The 27,709-nt window shown below is 38.7% G+C and overlaps 2 protein-coding genes across 2 annotated transcripts in view; both read right to left on the reverse strand.

The window, feature by feature from the left end:
- LOC149949804 (F-box only protein 31-like) overlaps positions 1–25,389 on the reverse strand; it is a 57,939-nt gene extending 32,550 nt beyond the window's left edge. Inside the window, exon 1 of the mRNA XM_090167933.1 lies at positions 25,369–25,389. Within this exon, the coding sequence (XP_090024059.1) occupies positions 25,369–25,375 (7 nt within the window). The 5' untranslated portion in view covers positions 25,376–25,389. The remainder of the gene's footprint in view (positions 1–25,368) is intronic.
- On the reverse strand, positions 11,455–17,024 carry LOC149949806 (uncharacterized). The gene is made up of 6 exons (XM_090169063.1): positions 15,967–17,024; positions 14,281–15,903; positions 13,515–14,082; positions 13,082–13,453; positions 12,461–13,015; positions 11,455–12,368 (listed from the first exon to the last, which is right to left on the reverse strand). Exons 1-6 carry the CDS (start codon positions 16,361–16,363, stop codon positions 11,651–11,653), a joined length of 4,233 nt encoding a protein of 1,410 aa, XP_090025189.1. The 5' UTR covers positions 16,364–17,024; the 3' UTR covers positions 11,455–11,650.
- Positions 25,390–27,709: the final 2,320 nt, after the last annotated feature.

The following is a 27,709-nucleotide window of genomic DNA, read 5'->3' on the forward strand; positions in this document are numbered from 1 at the left end:
GGGCAAGCACTGTGCAGTTTGAGCTACTGCTTCCGACTAATTTTCGGATAGCAATTATAATTACCAAAGATCAGATATCTGATTATCGGCATTTACGCTCAAATATTATCACATCAGTTGATATGACTCAAAAAGAATACCAGATAGTTTAAACTTGAAACTAATCTGAATTCATTATAACCCGACAGACAAAAGGTGAACGGATTTCAAATGCTTGTTTATTATTTTTGTTCTGACTGAGCATTTTTCTCAACAACTACAATAGCTAGAATTACGAAAATTTTATGGTATTATGTCAAATCCAAACATCCAGAAAAATGGAAAAATGTTCACGTTTTTGAAAAAAAAAAACAAAAAACATTTTAGCAGGAAGGTGCTAGACAAAAAAATTCGAATGAGAAAGTTGTAGAGTCCTGTCGATATTGTACAAAGAAAAAGATTCCATTGAAAAAGACCAATTGTTCACGAAGATACGACGTGATTAACAGATATAATTTGAGATCAGATTTCTGGCTAAGGGAAATCAGAAAAATGGTCTGGCTAACTAATTATCTTCATTAACCCTAGACAACTTAACCATAATTTAAAATCGCCATTACTTTACCATAATATTTAAGTGTTACAATGGTCTGGCTAACTAATTACCTTCAGATATCAGAACTTTAAGAGCCAAATAACCTGATCTGTTGGCTGTTGGAAACACTAGTGTGAGCGGATTCTACCTCGTCGCTGATGTTGTGTTAATGCGCAGTTTCAGCAATTGACGAAAATGAAGTAAAAACGAACGTGTACGTTTCTCCCTATAGTTGCAAAAAAATGGGGACGTAGACGTTCACGTTTATGTCATTTGCATAAGCTGCCGTTTACTTATACCACGGCCAACTTTGATCTCTCGCTATAGCGTCCAACCCTTTCGCAGAAATTCCGTGAGCCAGCTATAAAAAGCGTGGCGTTTTGTTTTACTGGCTTCAATGCAAAAACTATTCTAAAAAGAATATTCCGCTAGGGGCGCTCAACTCATACAGATATCTTTGCTCGTACGTTAACATAGAAACTTCAACGAATGGGCTGGCTGCTATAGCGCGAGATCAAAGCTGGCCGTGCTAATACAGTTCGATATTCGTGGTTGAAATGAGTAAATTACCAGAAAGCGTATTTTGGCCTCTTTGCCGGAAGGGTTGAGGATCTGGAGGCGCTCGCCGTCCGAGTCGAGACTGACCGTGAAGAGCTTCTTCCTTTTCAGCGGATATTTCCAGTCCAAGTAGAAAGGAGCGTACAGTTCCACGGCTACCAGCTGGCCACGTTCGTACTACAGATTGACATTATTGATCAGTTTACCCAATTTACCAGGCTTCGGAAGTGGTATTTCTCAGGTGGTAAATAATGGTAAGTAAGGTGATGGTATAAAATTGGAAAAGTGGTAAATAATGATAGTAAAAGGTAAATAATATATTTCCATGAATTATTTACAGTAGTTAAAACTTATAGAGTAAAACCTTTAATATTTATAACAGACTTGTAGAATAATGAAAATAAAGTTTAATAATTCCAAACGTTTATATATTCCTTTTTTTAATGATGTTCTTGATTTAACATATTCATTATACCATTATTTACTATATTTACCATTATTTACTATATTTACCATTATTTAATAGATTTACCATTATTTCCTATATTTACCAATATTTACTATATTTACCATTATTTACTATATTTACCATTATTTACTATATTTACCTTTATTTAATAGATTTACCATTATTTACTATATTTACCATTATTTAATAGATTTACCATTATTTCCTATATTTACCATTATTTACTATATTTACCATTATTTACTATATTTACCGTTATTTACTATATTTACCTTTATTTAATAGATTTACCGTTATTTACTATATTTACCATTATTTAATAGATTTACCATTATTTACTATATTTACCATTATTTACTATATTTACCATTATTTACTATATTTAACGTTATTTACTAGATTTACCATTATTTACCGTTATTTAAAATTATTTACTAGATTTACCATTATTTAAAACGATTTACTATATTTACCATTATTTACCGTTATTTAAAACTATTTACTATATTTACCATTATTTACCGTTATTTAAAACAATTTACTATATTTACCTTTATTTACTATATTTACCATTATGTACCACTATTTACCATTATTTACTATTATTTACCACTATTTACCTGTGATATGCACAATATTCGAAAAACGTGGTATTTTGGGGAACATATTTATCGTTACTGAGAACATACGAGTAAACCCGTCTACTTTAAATCATTGACGGCTCGGAAATTAAACATTGTCTAGTTGGTAGATGGCGTTAGACGACCACAGTTACTTTAGCGGAGATAAAATAAAAGCACCCTCACAGCAACAACAATTTCGCAACTTACGGACTTTGCACTATAGCTCTCACAGAAAAATAATTATAATATATTATAATTTACAAAGAAAAATAAAGTGTGTTCTCTCCAAACGTTAGTCCTTGTTTATAGCGATGCACTGATATGGGTACATATCGGCTATTCGTGGCGGTTATTGGCACATATTAACAAAGTTATCCATTATAACAGTAGTGTATATGATAAAATCATTATAAAAGACGTAGTCTAGGTTAGTGACTTAGGAAGGCAGACTCGTAGTTTCTCAGTGCACTTAAATGCGTTCTTGCTATTCCTTAACCCCTTTCGAAGGATCCGGCTCTTGCAGACATACAAAGTTTGTGAAAATTGACAAAATCATTTAAGAGATAAGGGAGTGTGTATACCGATAAGGGGCACCTGCGGGCGGGGGAAACGGGCCCCTATAGGGGCCCCCTTTTGCGGCAATATTCGGCGGGGTCAAAAGGTTAGCTGATTTACGAGGTCAATAGGTTATCTGCCCCTATGGACACGATGCAAACAGCCGTTAAATAGGTGTGAAACGGACCCCCTATAGGGGCCCCCTTTTTGCGGCAATATTCGACAGGTCAAAAGGTCAATAGCTGGGGGCACCCCATTTTAGGGTCAATAGATGATTTACGATGTTACCCTCATAAAACCTGGGTCAATAGGTTATCTGCCCCTATGGACACGATGCAAACAGCCGTTAAATAGGTGTGAAACGGACCCCCTATAGGGGCCCCATTTTGCGTACATTTTCGGCGGGGTCAAAAGGTTAGGTCAATAGGTTAGATGATTTACGATAGGTTATCTGCCCCTATTCCGCAGGTGGTGTGGACTGACACGATGTTATGCAAACAGCCGGCCAGTCATAGTTAATAGCTGGAGGCACCCCATTTTAGGTCAAAAGGTTAGCTGATTTACGATGTTATAACCCATAAAACCCAAGTGTTAACCCATTTTAGGTCAATAGGTTATCTATGGCGGTGACACGATGTTATGCAAACAGCCTACCCGTCATAGTGAATGTCGAGTTGGTTGGTTTTCGCCGACAAACACTTTCGGGCCCCCTAAGGGTAGCGTAAAATAGCGGGCGGTCATCGGTAAAAGTGTTTTGGAAAAAAAGAGCAGAGTGTATACAAATTATAAGGTTTTATTAAGATATTTTTCGAGTACAGGTTGTATAATACGATTTACATTGAAAATACGTCTTTGGAAATGTATTTTATTTATATCATGGTAATTACGTCGATCTTCGTAGGGTATATACCAAAGTTCACTCAAAGGGTTGAAACGAACCATCTGAAATTAGCGTTTTTACGAGCATTTTCATTAAATGTTCTACCTCGAGGCGTTTGATGGTAAGAGTTACGTTGTCGCCGGGTCCCTCGGGGGTGGTTGTGGTTCCGCCGGAGATGTATTTTTCGGATGGCGGGATATCTTGGCCCTCCAAAGCGGCGGGTGACGGACAGTTGGGATAAAATTTGTCGTGTTCCGTTTGGGGTACGTCGCCGGATTCCCAACTGCCTAACTGTCCGTGGCAGAGGTAGCATTCGACTATGCCGTCCGAGTCTACGGCGAAAAGTCCTGCGTGGGCCAAGTCTTCCTTGTTCACGTGTACGTTGTCCCATTGCTTGAACGTTTCTAGCCGACCGGTTACGGTGGTGAGATCCTCGTGACTAGCCATCCCGATTCTCTTTGAGCTACGGAATAATATTTCTGGGTCTAAACCCCAAAATGACGTAATCTATAAAAATGACGTAATCTATAAAAATGACTCACTAAAGATGACGTAATCTACACCATGAAACGTAAAGATTACGTAGATGCGTTGTGGTTTTCATAAGCCAGCCGCTATGGGAAAGAGGAAGATGTCTCCGCTTAGGCTACCAAAGAAATGCGGGATATGCTCGGAAATATACCGGTCCGTGAGAGGTTTCAAACAACATTTAATGACACATTTATCTTGTAATACAATGAAAGAAGATTCGGATCTGGCGTGTGATTGTGATGAGAGTGAATCGCTCCATTACACGGAGGCCGAGGAAATGTCAGATGATAAAATTATCGATTATCTTAACGAACTTATTGTGGCATGTAAAAAGCGCGGTGCCACAATGGAATCAACCGAACCAACTACATCTAACCTGCCAGCCGAATTAAAAATGCCGACTGAAAAGGAAATGGCTGCTCTGATTTATTTTCAAGAATATTGTAAAACTAATCAAATTCATAATATTAAAACCGCTGTAAAGAAAATGTGAATAAACGTTTTTATATTGAATACATTGTTATTTTTAAAGGTGACCGTATAAAATAATTTTTACATGGATAAATTGACACTTAATATTTTTAAAATACGTTTATAATATTTTTCTACCGTGGGCGAATGAATGGACACAATGAACTATTAATTACGTAATCTAAAAAAAATGACGCGAGCAATGAGAAATAACGAGTCGGATTTATAAGATAATAAAAAATATTTATTTTATAAGATGATATATTACAAAAATTATTTTTCTTTTACGAGTCAAAAAAATATTATAGTGTGATACAAAAAAAAATTAAAATGGACATCGTAATTGACTGTCTATTTCAGCGCGGTTCTGGGTAATCCATTCGGCGAAAAGTAGACTTCGTTCCAAAGAACACGGTTGTCGGGTGTTAAGAGTTTGATGTCGGAATAGACATTTTACTGGCGGGGGCGTATCAAAAGTCGCAGCTCGGGGACAGTCAAAAGTTTCCAAATCGTATATGGCGGTCTCAGTATAATCGGCTAAAAATTTACACTTTACGTCTCCTTTTGTAAAAATCATATCCGCACTCGATACCGCTGATATAAGGCAGGCGGGTAGTTTATAATAGGGGAGATACCCCGCGGTCCAGCAAATACCGTGAAGGTTCCTAGACACCCAGCCGTTTTGTCTTTTAATGGCGTTCGGAAGTTGTTGTACTGGATAGGGTTGTTCGAAAGTCCAAGCTTGAACGGCGGGAGGGGTCGATACTGTTGATATAGCTAGTTCCTTCACGACAATGTCGGGGGGCTCTCCGCCGGAGCGCGAGGCGGATTTTCCTAGTAGAAAGTCAAATTCGACAACGGCCATTCTCGCCATGCCACCGACACGATACTGAGGGTTTAGTTAGGAATAAAAACGGGGTATAGTCGCGCGACGGGAATTTATACTCCGTTTATGATGACGTAACAGGTTGTTAAATTTTCTAGTGGCCATTATATCATTGTTGACGTCTCTTCGTGAAAAACCCTTAAAGAAGCTTTGGTGACTTCTACGTTTTGATCGGTGACGTATATAAATCACGCAATAATGTCCGCAAATGACGCTCGTTGTCGATTGAAGTCGCCGCTTGGTGGGCGTGATTTTTCTCGAATTTTGTTTTAAAAAAAGTTTAATGGCTGGCAAAATGGGCCGTAGCGCCAAAGAGTCAAAATACCAAGCCCGTTTTAATTTATCAAGGTAAATCGCGACCCAATGGCTGCCGGGTTCATCGTGGGGGTCCAGATTTACAACCAGTGACGCTGGAAAACTATTAATCTTATAGGGTAGACAATCGGAAGCGAATACGCCCATAAAATTGCGCGTACGTCTCAAAATGTTTAAAATCTCGGATCCGCGCATAATTACACGTTTTCAATAGAAACGTTACGATCTTTGTCTACGCTAAAGCTGGCTTGAAATTCGGCGAAAACTACGCAGCTTAACGTTTGCGGGACTGGTTTAGCGAACGAAAGCTCCAAACGCATCTGTCCCTGTCTGGAGGGGTTCCAATAATGACTCTCACCCGCGCTATGGTCGTTTGAAATGTCGAAGACGTAAAAAGCGTAGCCCCCGGCATAATCTCCCCGGGAAATATCGATCCCGGTGTTTCTATAATGAATTCCGCTACCCGTGAATAAAGTATGATAGGCTTGAATATATTGTCCCGCGTCGTAGTTTGGCGTAATAGGTTTCGAATCCACACCGTCAGAATCCACGTAAAGAGCTAAACTCGATAAATCTTGATGTTCGAAAGCGTACGGGTTTTTTGCCAGGGTTCCATTGTAGGCTTCGTGATCCACCAGCGCGACAATCAAGCGAACCGGGAGGGTACCCAAATATACGTTGGGAATAACGGTGTTTCGGATATTCGAGTTGATGGTGAATATTTTAGTTTCGGTGCGAGTAAAAGCGTACTTTGCTGCTGCTCGTGACAAGGCGTTTTCGTGAGCGATAAGTATTTTGGGTGCAATTTGTACACGACGTACCAACAAGCTCGCGTCCGTAATGATAATTTTATAGTCAACCCCGGGCTTCGGCGTACCCATTAACGCAAAACTCGCTTTACTTCGCGATAGTTTAATACGTAAATCTACGCCATTAATTAAATATTTTTCGACATTGAGCGCGTCAAGAAACAGCGGACCAATTAAATCTATTTCTTTCGACTGATCCGTGAATCCTTTCCGCTGTTTAAAACCCTCGTTGGCAGTGACCGAATTCATTTCGCCGGGGGTATCCTTGTACCACAGCGCGCCTGTTAAATGGGACGCTTTGGCACCCTTGTCAAAATTTAACAAAGTTTCAATGTACGCCCGATAAGCGTACGAACAAGCTGACGGAGACAGTAAGGTTCCGTTAAGGTAAACTTCCGCGTGATTAAATAGCGTGTGCAAAAAATTGTTACACCCCCCTACAACATCCGACGGTAATAAACTTTTGCCCGCGTCATCGGCGACGATTTTAGCTTTAACAAGTAGGTACGTAAGCGGTAAATCAATATACTCGTGCCCGCTTCCAGGAATATTAAACTCGATGGTATCGCCTCGCAGCGACGAGATGGGTTTGAAGGTGGTCCATTTTCCTCCCTCAATTGACGTTTGGATAGGCGCGGATTGAAAAATATCAAGTTCACTTTTTAACGCTTCGCAATGACCCATAATTTTAGGAGAAAATATCAACGACCTTTCTAGCTCGTTTCCTGCCTACTAATGATTTTTTTCCACCGCGTTTTGGTCTTTTCTTAATTGTTTTAGTTTTGCGTTTACGTTTCCCAGTCCCGTATTGTTGTTTGAGATCATCGTACTTTTCTGTGAGGCGCCGTTTGGTAGCTTCACGCATGGATGACCCCGTCGAGACATCAGCCAAAACTTGTTTTCCCGTGGAGAGGGCTTGGCCCCCCAAAAATTTCGCCCCCCGTAAAAGAAACGGTTTCGCTAGCTTGTACAAGCCGGAGAAGAAACTCCCAAACCCGCTTCCGAATTGCCCGTGCCCCCGCTGATACGGCGATCCCACGTATACGTCGGGAATAGCGCCACCCGCCTGAGTGGCATAATATTGAGCGTACGGGCACGCTACGCAGCGTCTTTTTTCAAGAACGTGTCTTAAGGGCATCTTGGACGCAAATTAAGTTTTACTGTTAGATTGCCAAACTCAAAAGGAGCTGGTTTCCCATAAACATCGCGTAGATCTATTTGGATAGTATCAAAGTATTTCTTCTCAATGGGCACGTAATGCGGCGAAATGTATGTTTTCTCGATATGAGTACCAAATCGGGCTGATTCGTCAACCGCTATTATTCTTAACAATTTGACGAGCGACGAGCCCACCACTTGATCAGCGACGATATCGGAATAAACGAAGATTTGGGGCGGAATGTGGAAATTTAAGCGAGCCGGGTTCTCGCTTCTGCCCGCGATAGTTTTAGTTCTTTCAAATCCTAGCGTGTTGCTCAGTCCGTCACTCATAAATACGCCATAGGGGGTAATATTTTTTCCAACCAGCGCCACGTGTCCGTTCAGCGGATCGTGGGTAAGACACACATTAGCGGCGGTGCATAGCGCGGTGTCGTTTACTACTTTAAGTAAATGGTCTATACTCAAGTAATGCCCCGGAGGGATTTCTCGCATCGTCCCGACCATTTTAGGGTCAGACTGTCCCCCATGTTGGGCGGGATTAACGCGGAAATAGACGTAATTGTCATAGGGCAACACGTTGTAAAACGAAAAGGGATACAATATTTCCACCAACGCAACTTCCCACCCCCCCTTTAATTCGATAGGTTCGGGTAATTTTATCGTGAAACAGGCTACCGTATTATTCGGAAATATCTCGAGATTTGAATTACTGGGTATCGTTAGGTAAAAGGCTTCGGACATCTTTAGCAGAAACCCAAGAATTGAATGTAGCCGGATACCCTAACCAAGAAACGAAATATTCGACTTTACCCTTTGAGCGTCGCTTCTTTAATACTTTGTCAATTGTATATTCTTCCGGTTTTATAACTCGTTGAATTTCTTTGAAATAAAAATATCCCGTGATGGGTTCGTCAGCCAAATCAACGAGCTTAAATTGAAGAGGTCTTTTAGTATTCTTGAAAACAACTTTAAATATTTCGGCGCTCCAATTTTGATCGCTGTATCCTTTTAAAAACGGTCTGGCAGTTCGGGTAATCCTTACGTAATCGCCGACTTTGATACGGCATTTTCGGGGCTTGAGGGCGGCGGGCTGAGACTGCCCTGGTTTGTAAATATTTCTATAAACTTGAAGAATATTTTTGTCGTTTACATCGAAGGGAGCCATTTTAATTGCAGTATGATAACTGGCGTTATACGAATGAATTAAATTGGGCAGCTCGTCGAGATAGCGTCGCGTGTTTTTATGAGTAAAAAAACGATACATGCGCTGTTTCAGGGTCCTATTAAAACGCTCTACCATCGCGGCTTTAACGTCGCTATTTTCGGAATGGTAATGTCTAATGCCCTCCTCTTTTAGGAGTTTTAAAACAGTCGAATTAACGTACTCCAACCCACGGTCGAACTGTATAGCGCGGGGCTTGCCCCGCTCTTTAAAAATTATTTTCAGGGCGCGGGCAACCTCAGCGCCGGTCTTACGTTTTAGGGGGACGGCAAATGCCACTCTCGAAAAGCAATCTATACAAGTAAGAATAAATGTGTATCCGGAATTGTCGCTCGCTAAAGAGCGCATATCTGCCAAATCAGTCTGATAGAGGTCTAGTCTGTTTCCTACACGAATCCTTCGTCTTTGGAATTTTCGAATAACTGGTCTATGTAACGTATAGGCGTCGTGAGTTTGCAAAAACGTTTCAACATTCTCCCGAGATATTCCGAGCTCTTTGACAGAATCGTATAATTTTTCAACACCCCCGTAGCTAGCTGGATTACGAGAATCGAAATATATTTTATCGAGTCTAGTCGTTACGTTTATCGGTAACTCTCCCATTTCAAAATTTTGGCACTCGGCGTTTTTTTTTTACGTAAACGGTTCTTAATAGTAGGCGACCAAAGTTTCGGTGACTGTCGAGGTGTCGCGAAAGAATTAGGCCCGACCGCTGACGGCAAAGTTTTCTTTCGTTTGGAGGAGGCGAGCGAAAGATGGGGGCCCGGGGGGGCGGAAGCTGTTACGAACGAAGTAGACGGTAATGGGGTGGTGGTGGGGAAGGCTTGAGGGGTGATTTTCCGTAGTTTACCCACCAGGTTATTAAATTTTGACCAACTCTGGGGTCTCGGCGCGTGGGGACTTATTAGATAATATACTAAATCAACAATATCAGAATCCGTTTGTATTTCACCGTCTAATAAAATCTGCCCCTGGCTGTCCCACCGCAGTCGACCGCTGTCCGAAATCAAATGATTAAATATAGCTCGGGCGCTCGCTCTGTATCCTAGCGGGAACAGATTGACTAATGTATCGAAACTGGGCGTATCGTTATTTTCAATCGGTTTATTTCGAGCGTGCTTTTTTAATAGCATCTCTTCGTATATCTTCCACTTGGTCCTGTCATCGAGCGCTTCGCTTTTTAAAATATCAGCCATTTCCGTGTCAATATCCGGTTTGAGTTGTTGATGGGGTGGCGTAATCGGCGCTAAAGTCATCTTTTTCGAGTACCTTAACATTTTTTATGTTCAACCTGTTAGGGCTCCCACGAGCGACGACACAATAGGCAGAAGAAACGAGAAAAATCCGGCACCTTTTTGATTTAATAATATTCGTTTTTTAGTTTGCCAGCCCAATTTTTTCTGGGCAATTTTGCGTAACGTTTTACGGTGTATTTTTAATCGTAGTTTTTGCCGCGTGGTTAGACGTATATTCCCGATAAGAGTATTATACACGCAATCAGATATTGCTTCGATCAACTCTTTATTGGCGTTAATTAAAATATTACGTCTCTTAACGCCCTTTAATTTGCCGATCGATTCGAGCAGATGTTTTTGCGACCTGACTCGTCGAGACATTGTACATCGAATGAATTCGACTCGCTGGGGGGTGTGTGGTAACTAACCACCCCTCGGAAAAGTATTATTTCGGAATGTATACCGAGACTTGCTCGCCTGGGAAAATATTAGTTCTGATCCGATGTGAGTCGGGGCAATCTTTCTGAAGGTCGATCAATACGTAAGAGTTTGGTTCCTTAGTCGCGTCAGAAATCGCTTCGATAACAAAGTTGGAATTATCAGGGGCCATTTGGCGCGCCAAGCAATTAATCTGTGTTTTGTCCCGTACATTTTTCGTTAAAAGTATGTAGTGCGCATTGAGGGAAATTTCGCGACACCCGCGACCCTGATGAAATAAATTTTGACTTATGTAGATAAAGCTAACATTACGATGATGCGAGACTTTGGTGAACAACTGGGCAACTTCTCCTTTTTGACCCGCACCCATTAAATCGTCTAAAACGGCCAGTATCCGTTTCGAGCCGTCAAATAAGTCAGGATCGGGTAAACCCTTATGAAATATAACGTTATATTTTTTAAGTTTATCGTATCCTGGCTGATCCTCGCCGTAAAACCAGTGGATTTCTTCAATTTGAGGTTCAAACATTTGTTTTAAATGTTTAATCAGTTTTTCTACGAAATATGTCTTACCACTTTGGCTAGGCCCGCAAAGTATGATGTTACAACTGTGATAAAAAGGGTACATTATCACCGCGTAGCTGAAACCAGAATGAAATAAAATGGACATTTTGTTTTTATATATAATATTTTTTATTTTTGACAATAACAAAACACGTTTTCCCGTGACACACCCCCCTACCACGTGGAAAGCGGCCGGCGCGCTAGAGACACACCCCCCTCGTGACCACCGACGCGCGCGGATAGCGGATCGAGAGAGAGAACGCGCGCGCCTCTCTCTCTCTCGAACGCCGAGACGGCGACCCGCGGAGACCGGCGCCTCTCGACCCGCGGCTCGCCCGCATAAGAGCGAAGGTTTTTTTTTAAGCGCGTATTTTATATCCGAATGGAACTGTTCGGTAATTCGATAAAACCCGAACTTTATCCATTACGGGTCTATACGCTTTTTCCAAGTCGACGCTAACGAGCGTATGATCCGGAAGTCGACGGATTTGTTTGGGCAGAGGCACGGCAAACGCCGCCGGTATTTCAGTTTCTTCGTCAGTCACTCCTAGCATAGTTTTTAAATTTTCGCCGTTAATGATATGCTGATTACCGACATTAATTCGAAATCCTTTCACTTTCGTAACGTTAAATTTTTCGCCCGTATCCGGATTTTTCACCCAAAACGAGTAATTTTTTGGCCCGCCATACGCGGCTTCGTAAATAAACGAATTCTTTCCATAACCGGATAACTCGCTGACCATATCGCCCAAATAATGGCCCGTAGTTATAAGGGGTTGTTTCGAGACGTACTGGAGGGCGTCAGTGTCCAAATATAACGCGTTCTCTCCGACTATTTCAAGATATTTTAATAAAACTAATCTCGCTTGACAGGTTGTATAAGCGGCAATCACGCAATTTGTATGTTTTAGAGGGATTTCCGCTTCCTTGATGGGGGCTGATTTCACTAGAAGAGTCGTATCGTTGACTGTCAAAACCGATTTTACGTTGATTTCCGGATTTGATAGCAGTTCAAAGAACACTTTGGGTTCGCGAACGATTTCAGTTTTGGTCACAATGGATCGCTGACCGAGTTTTCTGGAAAAAAAAAGTTTTAATATCTATCACGCTACCTAATATGATTTATAACCCCAATGGGGGGGGGGGGGGGTAATAAAATCCATACAGACCCCCACATGGAATTCAGCATTAATTTCGAGATGGCTCGAAGACCTTCGTTTTTGGAGACTTTGGTAGGGTCCAATTTGACCCCTTCATGACGTTCGAAAGCCGCAATGTATTCAGCCTGGGCTTCGGGGGTCTGACAATCTGACGGCCAGCCGCTCGCCTCCACCTTGGTTTTTAGGAAACAGTCAACGTAATCTCGAAAAATCCCTCCACTGTCCGTTGCAGGATCGTATTGCGTCACCGTGTATGACCAGGCCTCAATTTTTTTTGTAATTTTGTATCCGCGATTTACCGCCCATCTTAATTCGTCGATTACCCAAACGCCTTTAAGCATTCTTTCGTCGTCAGAATGCTCGCAGTCACCCTGATACCGTAAATCGGCACACGTCCGGCATAGGGTAAACGTTAACTTTTTGTTAACGGTCCGATACGGAAGAATAGGATGGAATAAATTGGTTGGCGGGAGCACGTTACATAACAATAATCCCTCAAAATCGTCAATGGCTGGAATATCGCTACCGAGCAGAATTGTCGGATGACCAACGGGGACTTTGCCACTATAAAAAGGAAAACACACTTAAATATTTGTTTTCGTTATATATATATATTTTTCGATATAATACCGTTTGTTTATAAAAGGGTACAGGCTGCAAATGTCCACGTAGAATATTTTATCGTCGGTCCCTTCAACGTTACAGTACGTTCGTAAGGCTGATACTCTGCCCCCGAAAAAAGCGGCTCGCGGGTCTAAACGTTCAGTTAAAGTTTCCGAAAAATTAGAATTTTTTAAAAATTCATTTATGGCTGGATTTTGTTGTTTTTCCAAAATCCAATCGCACCCCCATTGTTGAATGACGGTATAACCCATTTCTTTAAGTTTATTGGTTGTCCGCATCGTGTTGGAAAATCGTGTATTAAGGGTATCGCTCGCGTTAGCGTATAATGGCTGGTTCCTATTTACAGAGTCCCCGAAGCAAGTCCTACAACCGTGATACCTTTAATGAAAAAAAACCGGTTTATATTTTGTCTCTTCGAACTTTTTAAAATAATACTTACCAACAGCCCTGATATTGTAGAGCGTTTTTCTCACCGATTAGACCATCAATTTTAATTTTTCCAGCACGCGGTTCTCGACCATTCAGCGTTGACACGATGGTAACATTCCGGACATGCGCTTCCCAAGCCAGCCATTCTAAAGCCTCGGTGGATTGAGGCTCGGATAACCGATACAAATTAGCCGGTATTATGCCAATCGTTTCTGGCTCCAAAAATTTTTTCCTTAGCACGTAACTACACACTGACGCGATAGTCACGCCCACGCTAAACGGATTAACTTCGCACAAGTCTTGAAATAGTTTCATAAACTTTAAACAACCTTTAGCTAATATGTGGGTATCTCTAGAACAATAGAGTTTTAACGTTTCGAGGTAATTAAATCCCGAACTCTTTTCGGATTCGAGAGCGTACCATTTGTTAAAACTTTCGCGGTCTTTCGCCGTGAAATATTGGGCCCCGTAAGCTTCCAAGGGGGGCAGCGAGTTCTCCGAGACGTAGTTTGTTTGTTCGGGTTTGTAAATGTCAAAATTATTATCAACTACGTTGAATAGAAAATGGGGGAAAAAATCTTTCGTATATTCGCGGCCCAGCTCGAACGTATCCGCGAATTTCGACAGAGGAATGGGTATATAATTATACGAATCCGATAGAGTTAAATTGTGTAGTTTCAGTTGCAAGATGCGAGTTCCATTTATTATCGGGTCGGGCTCAAACGAGTCGGCACTCTCCATTATAACTTGTAATAGGAGTTGCGTATCATAATTACTGGCATTATGTCCCAGCGCGGTCACTCTTCTTATCCGAGCCAGTGTTCTTAAATATTCGAAAAAGTTTCGCGCGGAATCTGACCCCAGAAATTGTCGTTGGCGAACGCCGCAAAATCTGCATGCTACGTCGGGGGTATCAACACACGCGACACAATAAGTTTCCGACACGCATAAAATGGGTTGATGAATATAACAGTTTTTCTTATCGGGGTGCCGTTTGGTTTGGACCGTTTCAAAATCGTAAAATATCCACATTTGCGTAGGCTGACCGTTGGAATCGAAACGGGGTAACGGGCGTCGCGGGTCTTTTATTACTTGGATGTAACATTGATGTCCAGAGGGGGAAAACTTACGACAAACGGTACAATACTGTTCGTTACAAGAATGCAGCTGGCCGTCGCGTTTAGTCAAATCGATTAGAATCGAACATTCCGTGCAATGAAATAAATTTTGACATAATGATAATTTATCGCATGTTAATTTTATTTTATGATGAGCGTAGCAATCGACACCCGTAAACTTACGTAAACAGTCGGTACATTTTATTATATCTCCGGTACATTTTATGGCCCTGCAGCACGCGAAACAATAGTCTGAACACGCGTGGGTGCTATCTCGTCTGTAGCCCTCTAGACACTTTGAACAAAACTTTTCTTTCCCGAATAAGGGAGCCAGCTTTTTAACTAGATTGAAATGCGCCCCCTCGTTTAAAAGTACAATACGTTTTTTGTCCATACCTGCCCGTACTCTAGAATCGTACACCAAGGTCGGCCAGCTGTTTTTAATTTGATAGATTAAAATATCGTATTCTTTGAGATACGTTCTAAATTTTCTAATCGACTCGGGCGACGCGCATTCTTTATTCGGTCGGACACCCGATTTGGAGCATAGGAGGAGCGCCTCGGCTCGCTGGGCCACATTGTTTTCTTTGGTATGCGACAAAGTTTCATAGACCGTTTTTAGTCTTTTGTTTTCGGGTTCATTCTGATATTTACACAGCGCCACACCGACGCAAAGAGCTCTAGCGAGACAGATTGAGTCGCTGTTCGCAATACGGACAATTGCTCGTCTATTTCTAGAAAACAGGGCAAAGGTCTCTAGTCGTTTCCGTTTCGTACAGCCACCGCCTTGGGGGAGACGGACAATGGAAAAAGTTAAATTAACGGGTGCCAGGAAAAACGCTTCTTCCTCATCTGAATATATAGATTCGGATACCTCGTCGAGAAGGGCCTCGATATCAATTTGGTCACGTCTCCTAAATGAAATGGTTATATCGGGATGCGCCGCACCCAGCGCCGAACTACGTATTACTAGTTGTACCATGTCAGCGGGGTTTACATCGCGTAATACCCGTTCAGTGACCCTGGCAAGCCCTTCCGCTATATTATTAGATATTTCAGCTTCCAATTCAATTCCCGTCATATTGAAGTTCGGGAACTGTTTTTCATTCTGACCCAAAATTACGCAATTAGGGTCCTCAAATTCAATATACCCCACAATTGGGAAATCTCCCTCCGCCTCCCCGTAACCGCTTTGGTTAAGTAGTTCGTTGAAATAGTCGTCCACCATTTCGGCGGATTCACGCGGTTCAGCATCATCGACCGTGACAATTTCAGGGGCGTCTATAAAAAATAAATATATATTTTAATTTCTTAGATATTTTTCGGTACGAGAAAAAAACTTACTCTTCAGGTAGTCCAACACAGGTTCGTCATATTCGGCACCCAACATAGCATCCCACTCGAGTTCGAGTAATTCTTTTTCCCGCTTATTATATCTAGCTTCAATAATTTCGCCTAACCGAGGCGGTAATGCTTGATTAAATAATCGGAGTTCGGCTACCGTTTGGCACGCTTCTGGAACGTGGGGGATAGCTTGAACAGTTTCAAAAATTTCAATAACCGTCAAAATTAATTTAAAACTCAGACGGCTAAAGATTGCGGGTAACTTATTTGGTGCAAACCCCGGGTCTAAATTTAAAAATAAACATATTCCGTAATAAAATTGCAGTAGTTGCGGTACGGACCAGGGTCTATTTACCTCCAAATCGTCTAGAAACCAACATAAGCTTTCGCTATCCATTTTTTCTAGGCGATAAGAAAACGACTTCCAACTTGAGAATTCCGCTGATTAGTGAAGTTTCTTTGGCCGATAGGGCTCTATTTATACGTATCTTTTGAGGCTGTATAAAAATAATATCACGTCGTTAAGTCGAAACTCTATTATATAAAACTCGATTGTTTTCTAAAAGATGGACCCACTGTTTTTTTAAGCCTATTAAATTTAAGGGTGGATCAATGGCTACTTTAATGATAGCCCCATAAATATGGTGGCGGTTCATCCTTTTATCGCTGACAAAGGTTGTTTTTCAAAAGAGCCGCAGAAAACTCTTTTGGCTATTTTGACAAAGCTGGATGAATATACGAAAAAAACTTTTTGACTGTGCCCTTCTTGTTCTCCGAGCGGCCCCAATTTTTTTTTACGAGCCGCTGTTTTATTAGACACCAAACCCTTAGGGTGGAATCCTTTGGGGGCCACGCCGCTCGAGTCTTAATTGAACAATGTAGGCCCCTACGGTCTTTTTCTTTGAAGGGAAAATGGTTTAGGGGCTCTTTTTTTGTGTCAACCCTAACCTTTTTTACGATGCAAATTAAGACCCACGCGCGACTCCTGAATTTAACATGACGCGTCAAATCGGGTATTGTTAAAATAGTGTGCACCGAAATGTTTATAAAAAGCGATTGTTTTCACAGCTGTTTTTAAGCGTCGAAGGATGGTCATGGTAAAAGAGTTATATACTCAAAAACTTTTTAAAAAAGACGTTTCAAAGTGTTAGATATTTTTTGGGGACAAACGTTTTGTTGAAAAATGGTTATAAATGAATGTTGTTGCGCGTAGAATTTTATGGAGCCCCATAAACTATGTGGAATAGATCCTCTTAATTATTGTATATATTTTTTTCATTTCTCGTTTGTATTTTTCATTTGTAAATAATTCCTTTCTATATATTAGTTATTTGTCAATATTTCTTTTTGTATATTTTAGTCATTTGTTTATTTTAGTTAATACTTTGTATGTCATTTGGTTTTTTATAAAATATATAACGTTTAAATCCCGTTTTTGGTTTATTGATAAATTTAGTTTAACGATAACTTCCGGTATGGAAGGTTCTATCCCCGCCTCTCCCGTTAGTCGGCTTATCGCGAACAATCCTAAAAACGCATTACTAATCGCGTTGATTTTACTTTTAATGGGACTTGTGGAATTTCTATCTCTTTGGTTTACCAATATGGCCGTCGCTATACACATAACACCGCAAAATTTGACTAATCGCGTGAGTCATTGAGTCAACCCATTACATCATCCTGATTACGTCATCAAATTATTATCGCTATATAAGGGATTCATCCCCGTCATCCATCGGCAGTACACTACAAACCGTTTCTCGAGCATCATGTCTAAACGAAGCTGTGTAGATAACGTTCCTGGGCCCACTAAAATGTCTAAATTTGATCCGACTCAGCGGAAAGTTAAACCTCGGTATTCACTTTCATCCGAGCTTTTCGTTACTACGGGTTTTACGTCTGAGCTCGATATATCTGTAGCTCTATGCAATAAAATCACACACCAGGCCTTTGAAATGTCTTCGCGCGCCTGGGATGATTTATACGGCCACTGGGAACAAATAAATGATCCACAAAGGCTGCCCTTTCGATCACCGTTCCCGTTATCAGACGCGCTAGTGACCGCCGCCATGTCTGACCAAAAAGAATTAACCTTGCAAAGTACGATATCCGAAGCGTCGGTCGTAATCAAAGCGCCGGAAACTCGAGAATTGGACCGACTCAAATATTTCATTAATTCGCACATTCAACTCCTTAAAGTGAACCAAAAACTCTTTGAATTAATGGGTTACGTTATAACCGATAATTATCGTAAAATTTACGAAATATTGTATAAAGAACCATGTGCACCCAACAATTTTTTTCTATCGGATGAACATGAAAGGTATGATACCGTTGTCCGCTATGCGTCCAATTACGTAACAGCATTTAAAATTATTGACGATTTTAAAGAAACAGTGGCCAACCAAAATATGTTTTGTGTATTTAACTTTTACAATTTGTTTAATATGGTATCTACCAACCATAAATATATTAAAAATAAATTGTTTTATCTTTAAACGTTTTCATCCGCTTAATGTACTGTAACTTTGAATGTATAAATAAAACCTTATAATTTGTATACACTCTGCTCTTTTTTTTTCCAAAACACTTTTACCGATGACCGCCCGCTATTTTACGCTACCCTTAGGGGCCCGAAAGTGTTTGTCGGCGAAAACCAACCAACTCGACATTCACTATGACGGGTAGGCTATTTGCATAACATCGTGTCACCGCCATAGATAACCTATTGACCTAAAATGGGTTAACACCTTGGGTTTTATGGGTTATAACATCGTAAATCAGCTAACCTTTTGACCTAAAATGGGGTGCCTCCAGCTATTAACTATGACTGGCCGGCTGTTTGCATAACATCGTGTCAGTCCACACCACCTGCGGAATAGGGGCAGATAACCTATCGTAAATCATCTAACCTATTGACCTAACCTATTGACCTGCCGAAAATGTACGCAAAATGGGGCCCCTATAGGGGGTCCGTTTTACACCTATTTAACGGCTGTTTGCATCGTGTCCATAGGGGCAGATAACCTATTGACCTAACATCGTAAATCAGCTAACCTTTTGACCTAAAATGGGGTGCCTCCAGCTATTAACTATGACTGGCCGGCTGTTTGCATAACATCGTGTCAGTCCACACCACCTGCGGAATAGAGGCAGATAACCTATCGTAAATCATCTAACCTATTGACCTAACCTTTTGACCCCGCCGAAAATGTACGCAAAATGGGGGGACCCTACAGGGGCCTGTTTCACCCTTATTTAACGGCTGTTTGCATCGTGTCCATAGGGGCAGATAACCTATTGACCCAGGTTTTATGAGGGTAACATCGTAAATCATCTATTGACCCTAAAATGGGGTGCCCCCAGCTATTGACCTTTTGACCTGTCGAATATTGCCGCAAAAAGGGGGCCCCTATAGGGGGTCCGTTTCACACCTATTTAACGGCTGTTTGCATCGTGTCCATAGGGGCAGATAACCTATTGACCTCGTAAATCAGCTAACCTTTTGACCCCGCCGAATATTGCCGCAAAAGGGGGCCCCTATAGGGGCCCGTTTCCCCCGCCCGCAGGTGCCCCTTATCGGTATACACACTCCCTTATCTCTCATTTATTTTATCTTCAATTAACTAATCCTTTATTGTCCCTCATAAAAACTAATGCTTAATTTTGCCTCACCAAAACTAATGAGTTATTTTCATTCTAAAAGCTAATCGTTTATTATCCTCCTAAAAACCAGTAGCGGCCCCAGCAAGTTTTTCTGGTGGTGCGAGATCTCATTGAGAGGTCAGGCGTTTCGGTCTTGCGGTCAAAAGTTGTTGGTCCCGTCGTCCCGATCCCGTTTCGGCGCCCCCACCTATGACGGCGCCCGGTGCGGTCGCACCGTTCGCACCGCCCTAGGGCCGGCGCTGCTAAAAACTTATCCATTATTCTCCCTCCTAAATACTAATCCATTATTCTCCCTCCTAAAAACTAATTCTTTTACCCTCGTAAAAACTAATCCATTATTCTCCCTCCTAAAAACTAATTATTTTACCCTCGTAAAAACTAATCCATTATTCTCCCTCCTAAAAACTAATTATTTTACCCTCGTAAAAACTAATCCATTATTCTCCCTCCTAAAAACTAATTATTTTTCCCTCGAAAAAACTAATCCATTATTCTCCCTCCTAAAAACTAATTATTTTTCCCTCGTAAAAACTAATCCATTATTCTCCCTCCTAAAAACTAAATATTTTTTCCCTCCTAAAATCTAATATTTTATACCCTTTATTTTCCTCCTAAAATCTAATATTTTATACCCTTTATTTTCCTCCTAAAAACTAATCCTTTATTATCCATCCTAAAGACTACTCCTTTATTTTCCACCCTAAAGACTAATCCTTTATTTATCTCCTAAAAACTAATCTTTTATTTCCGTACTAATAAGTAATCCTTTATTTCTCTCGTCAAAACTAACCCTTTATTATCTTTCCTAAAAACTAATCTTTTATTTCCGTACTAAAAAGTAATCCTTTATTTATCTCGTCAAAACTAACCCTTTATTATCTTTCCTAAAAACTAATCCTTTATAATCATTCCTAAAACTAATGCTTTTTTCCCTCCTAAAATCTAATATATTATTTCCGTACTAAAAACTAATTTTCTTTTATCCTAAAATCTAATATATTATTTCCGTACTCAAACCTTATCGTTCATTAACCCTCCTAAAAACTACTCCTTAATTTTTTATTTTCTCCACCAAAAATAAAAGAATTGTTCCCTCAATTAAATGACCCTTCGAATGCAGTTGATTTACTGTCAAGTAAACAATTGAGAATGCTTACTTGAATATCGACCAGACCGCCGTAATGTTTCACTGTTGGTTGCCAAAGACCCATCGTAAAGCCGTATGGACGCAAAACTGAAATACGTAGATATCGCTTTGAAACTCCAGTTAAAAATTTGAGCTATTTTCGATCGTTTCCCCGAGTTCAAAAACGTCGTAACTTTTCGAACAATTGGATTTTGAAAAACAATCGAATTAGTTTTAAACTCCTTTAAGATAAACCCAATTTCTATTCAATAACTATTAACTCATTAAATAACATTAATATTTATTAACTATATAACCCTAATATTAATATTTATTAACTAAATAACCCTAATATTAATATTTATTAACTAAATAACCCTAATATTAATATTTATTAACTAAATAACCCTAGTATTAATATTTATTAACTAAATAACCTAATATTATCATTTATTAACTAAATAACCTTAATATTAATATTTATTAACTAAATAACCTTAATATTAATATTTATTAACTAAATAACCTTAATATTAATATTTATTAACTAAATAACCTTAATATTAATATTTATTAACTAAATAACCTTAATATTAATATTTATTAACTAAATAACCTTAATATTAATATTTATTAACTAAATAACCTTAATATTAATATTTATTAACTAAATAACCTTGATATTAATATTTATTAACTAAATAACCTTAATATTAATATTTATTATCTAAATAACCTTAATATTAATATTTATTTACTGAATAACATTAATATTAATATTTATTAACTAAATAACTTTAATATTAATATTTATTAACTAAATAACCTTAATATTAATATTAATTAACTAAATAACCTTAATATTAATATTTATTAACTAAACAACCATAATATTAATATTTATTAACTAAATAACCTTATTATTAATATTTATTAACTAAATAACCTTAATACTAATATTTATTAACTAAATAACCTTAATATTAATATTTATCAACTAAATAACATTAATATTAATATTTATTAGCTAAACTACCTTAATATTAATATTTATTAACTAAACAACCTTAATATTAATATTTATTAACTAAACAACCTTGATATTAATATTTATTAACTAAATAACCTTAAAATTAATATTTATTATCTAAATAACCTTAACATTAATATTTATTTACTAAGTAACATTAATATTAATATTTATTAACTAAATAACTTTAATATTAATATTTATTAACTAAACAACCTTAATATTAATATTCATTAACTAAATAACCTTAATATTAATATTTATTAACTAAACAACCTAAATTTTAATATTGATTAACTAAATAAAACTAATATTAATATTTATTAACTAAATAACCATAATAATAGTATATTAAATAACATTAATATTAATTAATTTACAAATATTTTCCGTATGATAAAATAAAGTATGAAATAAGTTCAAAACATCTTACGCTAGTGAATTAAAATAATAAGTATAGTATATAATGGAGTAAAGTTATTAATTTTCCGGAAAAATAAAATGCCGAAAAAATTCCAGAAAGGTTTCCGGAAAATTTTCCGCAAATCAAAAAAATAAAAATTTAAAACATAAATTACATTTTAATGGTTTTTAATATTTTTTATTTTTATCATATAAAATGTCTTATAACAGTAAACATACTTCAAAATAGTAATTGTGTTACATTGTTAATCAGTTTGAACTAGTCTAGAGGTTTAGTTTTACTTTTAGATTCAAAAAATGAGTCGAAGATGCCGCTTTATTTCAATTCGCAAACAATATATTAGACCAGGAATTCATACCTCGAACTTGGAATGGTTATCTCGGCCGATTTCCGTCTCTATCTAGGGGACCGTTTTTTTTCCATCATTTTGACGTCAGAGCAAACGTGTTTTCTCTTACGATTTTCATTGGCTTAAAAATCTCCTACCAAAAATATCCTGGACAGTGGACCAGACTTGTAAATAGTGTATATTTTTAAGGGAGTCCACTGGACCCGGACCCCTCCGCCGATCTATTTTTTCGACGGGTTCCGGACTCTTACCTCTTTCTTCGCCCCCATCGTTTAAATTTATATGTTCTTTAATCTCTCTTTATTCCTCCATATTATATTCGAAAATAAATGGCACCTAACCAGGCAAAGCCTATACAATTTGTATTGTAATTATAAAAGTGACAGTCAGTAATCGAACTACAGCATCAAAGTTGACATATTTTCATATATAATCGTGATCGGGTAAATTAAAATGCTCGTAAATATTATCACAATTAATTTAACCATGAAAGTCTTCATTCCAAACCTATAAAGCTTAATTTTTTTTCTACCTTTATTCATTTTAATAAAGCAAAATTTTGGTCTTCAATGGCACTGTTACAATTACTGTGCCTAAGGGAATACAGAGCAAGACTATTAATTATGGACTAATAATTTCTAAGACTAACGAAATATGGAAATTATTCCCCACACGGACCACACCTGTTTAAGTTAGAAGAGGTTTTTCCCTGGTAGGCCCAAGTTTTCCAAATTTTTCACTGGTCATTGTCAATTTCTATACGCCTCACAGATAAGTGATAGGGGAGCTCTAGCTCCGTCGGGAGTCCGACTAATATTCGGAGAGCTGAAATAGTGGCGGTCAGTATACACTATACAGATGCCTCAAAGAGAAAAATAATTCAACTTTTTATTTAATTCTCGAAATTTTCCCTCTTTTTACACAGCTAACGATATAATTTGATGGAGTCCCGTGGACTCTTTACCCCCTTCTAAAGACATTTCTTTAGGAGTCCCGTGATTTTTTCACGGGTTTTTGACGCATGGACTGCCGCTATTTACAAGTCTGCAGTGGACCCGTTACCTAGTATAGTCGTCTGCTAGATAATATGGACAAACCTAACCCTAAATTTCGAAATGGCCGGGGAGTCGAACAACAAACAACTACCGTTGTAAAAACGGGAAGTTGCGCGGGGTAAAAACTCCTAAAGAGGGGAGACGCGGGCGAGGGGCCGATTTTCTTCTCACGCACGTCACCGAAAACGGTACCCGAGATCTTAACATAGGGATTACGGCCGGATAACCATTCCAAGTTCGAGGTATGAATTCCTGATTAGACTAATCATGGAATGAAATCTTTTTTTATTTTTTTCGGAAAAATACGGAATATTTTCCGGAAAAAAGGCCTTGGTCATTTTCGACTTACAACACTTTAATGGAGAGGATAAAGGGAAAATCCGAGTTACGATGTTTATAAACTTAGGTAAAGAAATATCGTCTGCATCATGAGCAGTAGACCGAAAACAAATCACATTTGAGCTCATTATTACAAGGACTGTTAGGTTCCTCTGAAATATACAAACGCTTATACCCTATTCGTGACGGAAATCTATCTCTACGCCCTCTCTTGGTTGCTGCCGAAAATTATATAGGTAGCGTATTTGCAGACGATTTTAATGATTGGCAGCCAGTAGCGTAAGGAATTTTTATGGGACGTAATTACGCGTATTAGAGGCTTAAGATGAATGAAATAGAAGCTTTAATATGTTAATATTTGTAGTTTATTGTAATTTTACACGGTTTTATGTTTCGTCCACGGTAACACAGCGCAATAAGCGAGTTTCAATAATCCTACCACCCTCTATTGGCTTAAGAAATAACTATTAGAATGGTACTTTTTCATAGCAAAGAGAATCCTGAACTGACGTCATGGGACACCGAGGTCACGCTGAGGTATGTACCAGCCTCGTTGCTTTTTCGTCTTACTGCGCATGTGTCAGATATTATTGATACTCGCTTATTGTGTCGCCCAGAATTGTGCATTTTTTTCTAATCTGTCAATAGCAGACGATAGATCATAGGCGCTATATCGGAGGAGCGTTGCTCCGCAGCGCCATCTAGACTCGTTTCGGTGGTCAATGCCGGCCAAATAATTCGTAACTCACTCTGGGCATGCGCTTAAAGCAAGTGGCGGCTTTATCATTGCCACCTGAGATATGATTAAGGCCCCTGTTATTAGACATGGCCTTGAATCAATCCAATTCTTCGAAAAACGCGACTTCACTGGAGAGCGTGGTGCCATCTATTTATAGCAAAAGAAGCTAACATTAAAAATAGCTAAATGATACCGTAGTCAGAGAGCCATTGCAGAGTATTATATTTAGACAACTTCTACTCTATTTAGTGGACTTAAACCTAAACTATATATACCGTGTAAAAATTTTGGTTATAATTGCTGTAATTTATTGACCAATTTACAAACGATTAAATCAACGAGAGGGGTACCTATAAATACCGCCTTTTTTATTTCGACGCTAGCGACATCTACTGAAAAAAGAGCTACTTCACGTCAAGCCGCCACTTGTTTTAATATCACAAGGACGGAAAGATCTTGTTAAGCAACGCCTCTTGTGGGAATTATTAAACAACAGCCTGCCTTTTTAGCGTCATTTTTATTAAATTGAAATAGTCATTTGTTTTTCTTATTTCCCCCGATACAGGGATGGAAATAAGCGTTTGTATACATTCTGGTGAAATTTAGTGGCACCGAAAGGTCCATGTATTAATTAGTCTCATGAATTTTTGATCTTCGACACGCTGAATACGTACTTTTCATGTAGAGATTTCTGGCACTAACTTTTTTATCTTGATTGCCCAGGTCAACTTTATAATCTACAATTGAAAATGAAAAAAATTGTCTTAAATCTCTTTGATTTCCAGAGTTACAATAACACTGCCAACTGATCGGGGTTGCCCGTGGTCAAAACATAGGGGCTACGTCACTAAGCCTGGGTTAAAAACGTGTTCTAGTCTAAGTCTTTCATTTTCTTACAATTTTCTAGTCAGAGACTTAACATCACTATCACAATGATAATACTAATGCCCGAGTCATTGTTAAATTAAGTTTAACAAGTTAATCTTTTTTTACTAAAAAGTATAAATATTTAAAAACATAACTTCTAAGTATGATTTTCTTTAAAAGTTAAGCTTTTAAAGATTAATTTATTGAAGCTGGAAGTCGCTGTTCAACGGTAAACTTTAAAGCAATTTTATAACCACGTGACTAATTTTAAAGGTTTCTAACGTTTGATGGCGCTCAAATCTTTCTCGAAAGAAATTATACCCAGTATACCTTGCAATTTAAGCTATCACCTATTTGTCACGTTCAACTGGTCTAGTTCCGAGTTAAATCGTGCATTTAGATGTTTAAAAAGAGCAAAGGATGTAAGTGGCAAGGCTTAATGTCGACTAGGAGCCGAGTCTCGCTTAACACGTCGCGAACGAAATTTCCGCTCTGAACCACGCCCGTTTCTATGACAATCGCCATAGACTTCCATAGACATCCAAGTGTATATATATATGTATATATATACATACCTATGTCTCAGTAGTTGAAGTGCAGTGTTTCGTCTTTCTATACGAAGTTTAAAGGGAGTATGAACTTCACTATTTAAGGTGGATCGTTGCATTTCACGTTTCTGCCAAAAGTTAAAAGGAAGTTTGTGGTGATTGACACTATTTACGTTACAAGCCCTAACGCGTTTCAACAGACGATATTTCTAAATAGTTCATACTCCCTTTAAAGCCCTGTTCAAAAGTCATAGTTATAGCTATTTGTTACAGTGACTTTATTTTCTCTAAATTTAAAAACACGTTGGTTCATTAATTTAAATAGATAATAATAATAATTAAATTTTAAAATTTGTACCTCCCCGGGGGAGCCGCACGGTTTTCTTTACACCAAATGCCTAAGACATTTGTGCGCACTATTTTCCCGTTCTACGTAGCCGTCGCCACCGCCTCGACAGGTTTGTACTAAAATTTCAGTGGCGTAACTAGGCCAATGCGACGTCTAATTTAAAGGGGCCCGCAAGCTAAGCCGTCCACCACATTGGTTGAACGGTCACTGACGTAAATATAGTAGGGTCCATTTTGCATTGGGGCCCAATTTTTCTAGTTACGCCACTGTAAAATGGTAACTAGTACGTCAATAGAAAGCCAGTATTTCTGTTTAAATCGGAGCCCAAGAAGTGGGTCATTTGCGTATTTTAGTGCTTTTTGTCGATTTTCGTTTTGAAATTTGAATTTCGTACTAATTCAAGATTCAGAATTCAAGCGCCATCTATCTCCAAAATTTTTATCTTCGACCTTGAAAAAAAAAACAAATTTCGGGCCTACTGTTAAGGCTTCTAGCCATAGGTACGTGCAATTTCACTCTCCCATGTGATTCTGACCCCCTTTACGAACTGAAACCATAGTCTTCTACAGCGCGTTGGCTATTCGCCACTACGGCACCGCACATTGGTTTTGAAAAAGATATTCATTGATAAAATTGATTTTTAACTGGAAGAATGACAAGGTGATTAGGTTCGTTGTAATGCACTTGTTTGTTGAGAAAGTGCTTCTTTTGTTAAAAATTCCTTTAGGTTGTTATAGTGCGCTTATCAAGTTAATATACAGGGTGATTGATATTTGTTCCAGTTCCTAATGAACAGGGTGATTGATAATAACGTTTTTGTGGTAAAGATGAGAAAATCGAGTCAAATAAAAGCTACTTTCCATTATCGTCTCTTTTGACGCGATAAATTGCACTTGGGAATTGTGGGTATAGCTATTTCTATGTATAAAAAATGCTTTCATAAAAACAAACTTTTTTTCGGACTAGGAGCGCGCAAAATTTCAAATTCGAGGTCAAAATGTAACTTCATAAGGAAAACGCCTCCAACATGGAGAGTATAGCAGTCTGATAACTACGGTTCATTTACTTTTGGTTAAACGACATGGTGATTGAGATAATGTTTTTATTGAGAAAACGCTCATTTCGACCAAATTCCTCTTAGGTTATTTTAGTAAGTATATTAAGTTAATATACAACATGATTGAAAATTTGTTCAAATTTAAATTTAATTTTCAAAATATATTTAATACATCGGGGGAATTGTGTGTCAGG

This window comes from Leiobunum rupestre, chromosome 3 (assembly GCF_980474605.1).
Source record: "Leiobunum rupestre chromosome 3, qqLeiRupe1.1.hap1, whole genome shotgun sequence".
Classification (NCBI taxonomy): Eukaryota; Metazoa; Arthropoda; class Arachnida; order Opiliones; family Sclerosomatidae; genus Leiobunum; species Leiobunum rupestre.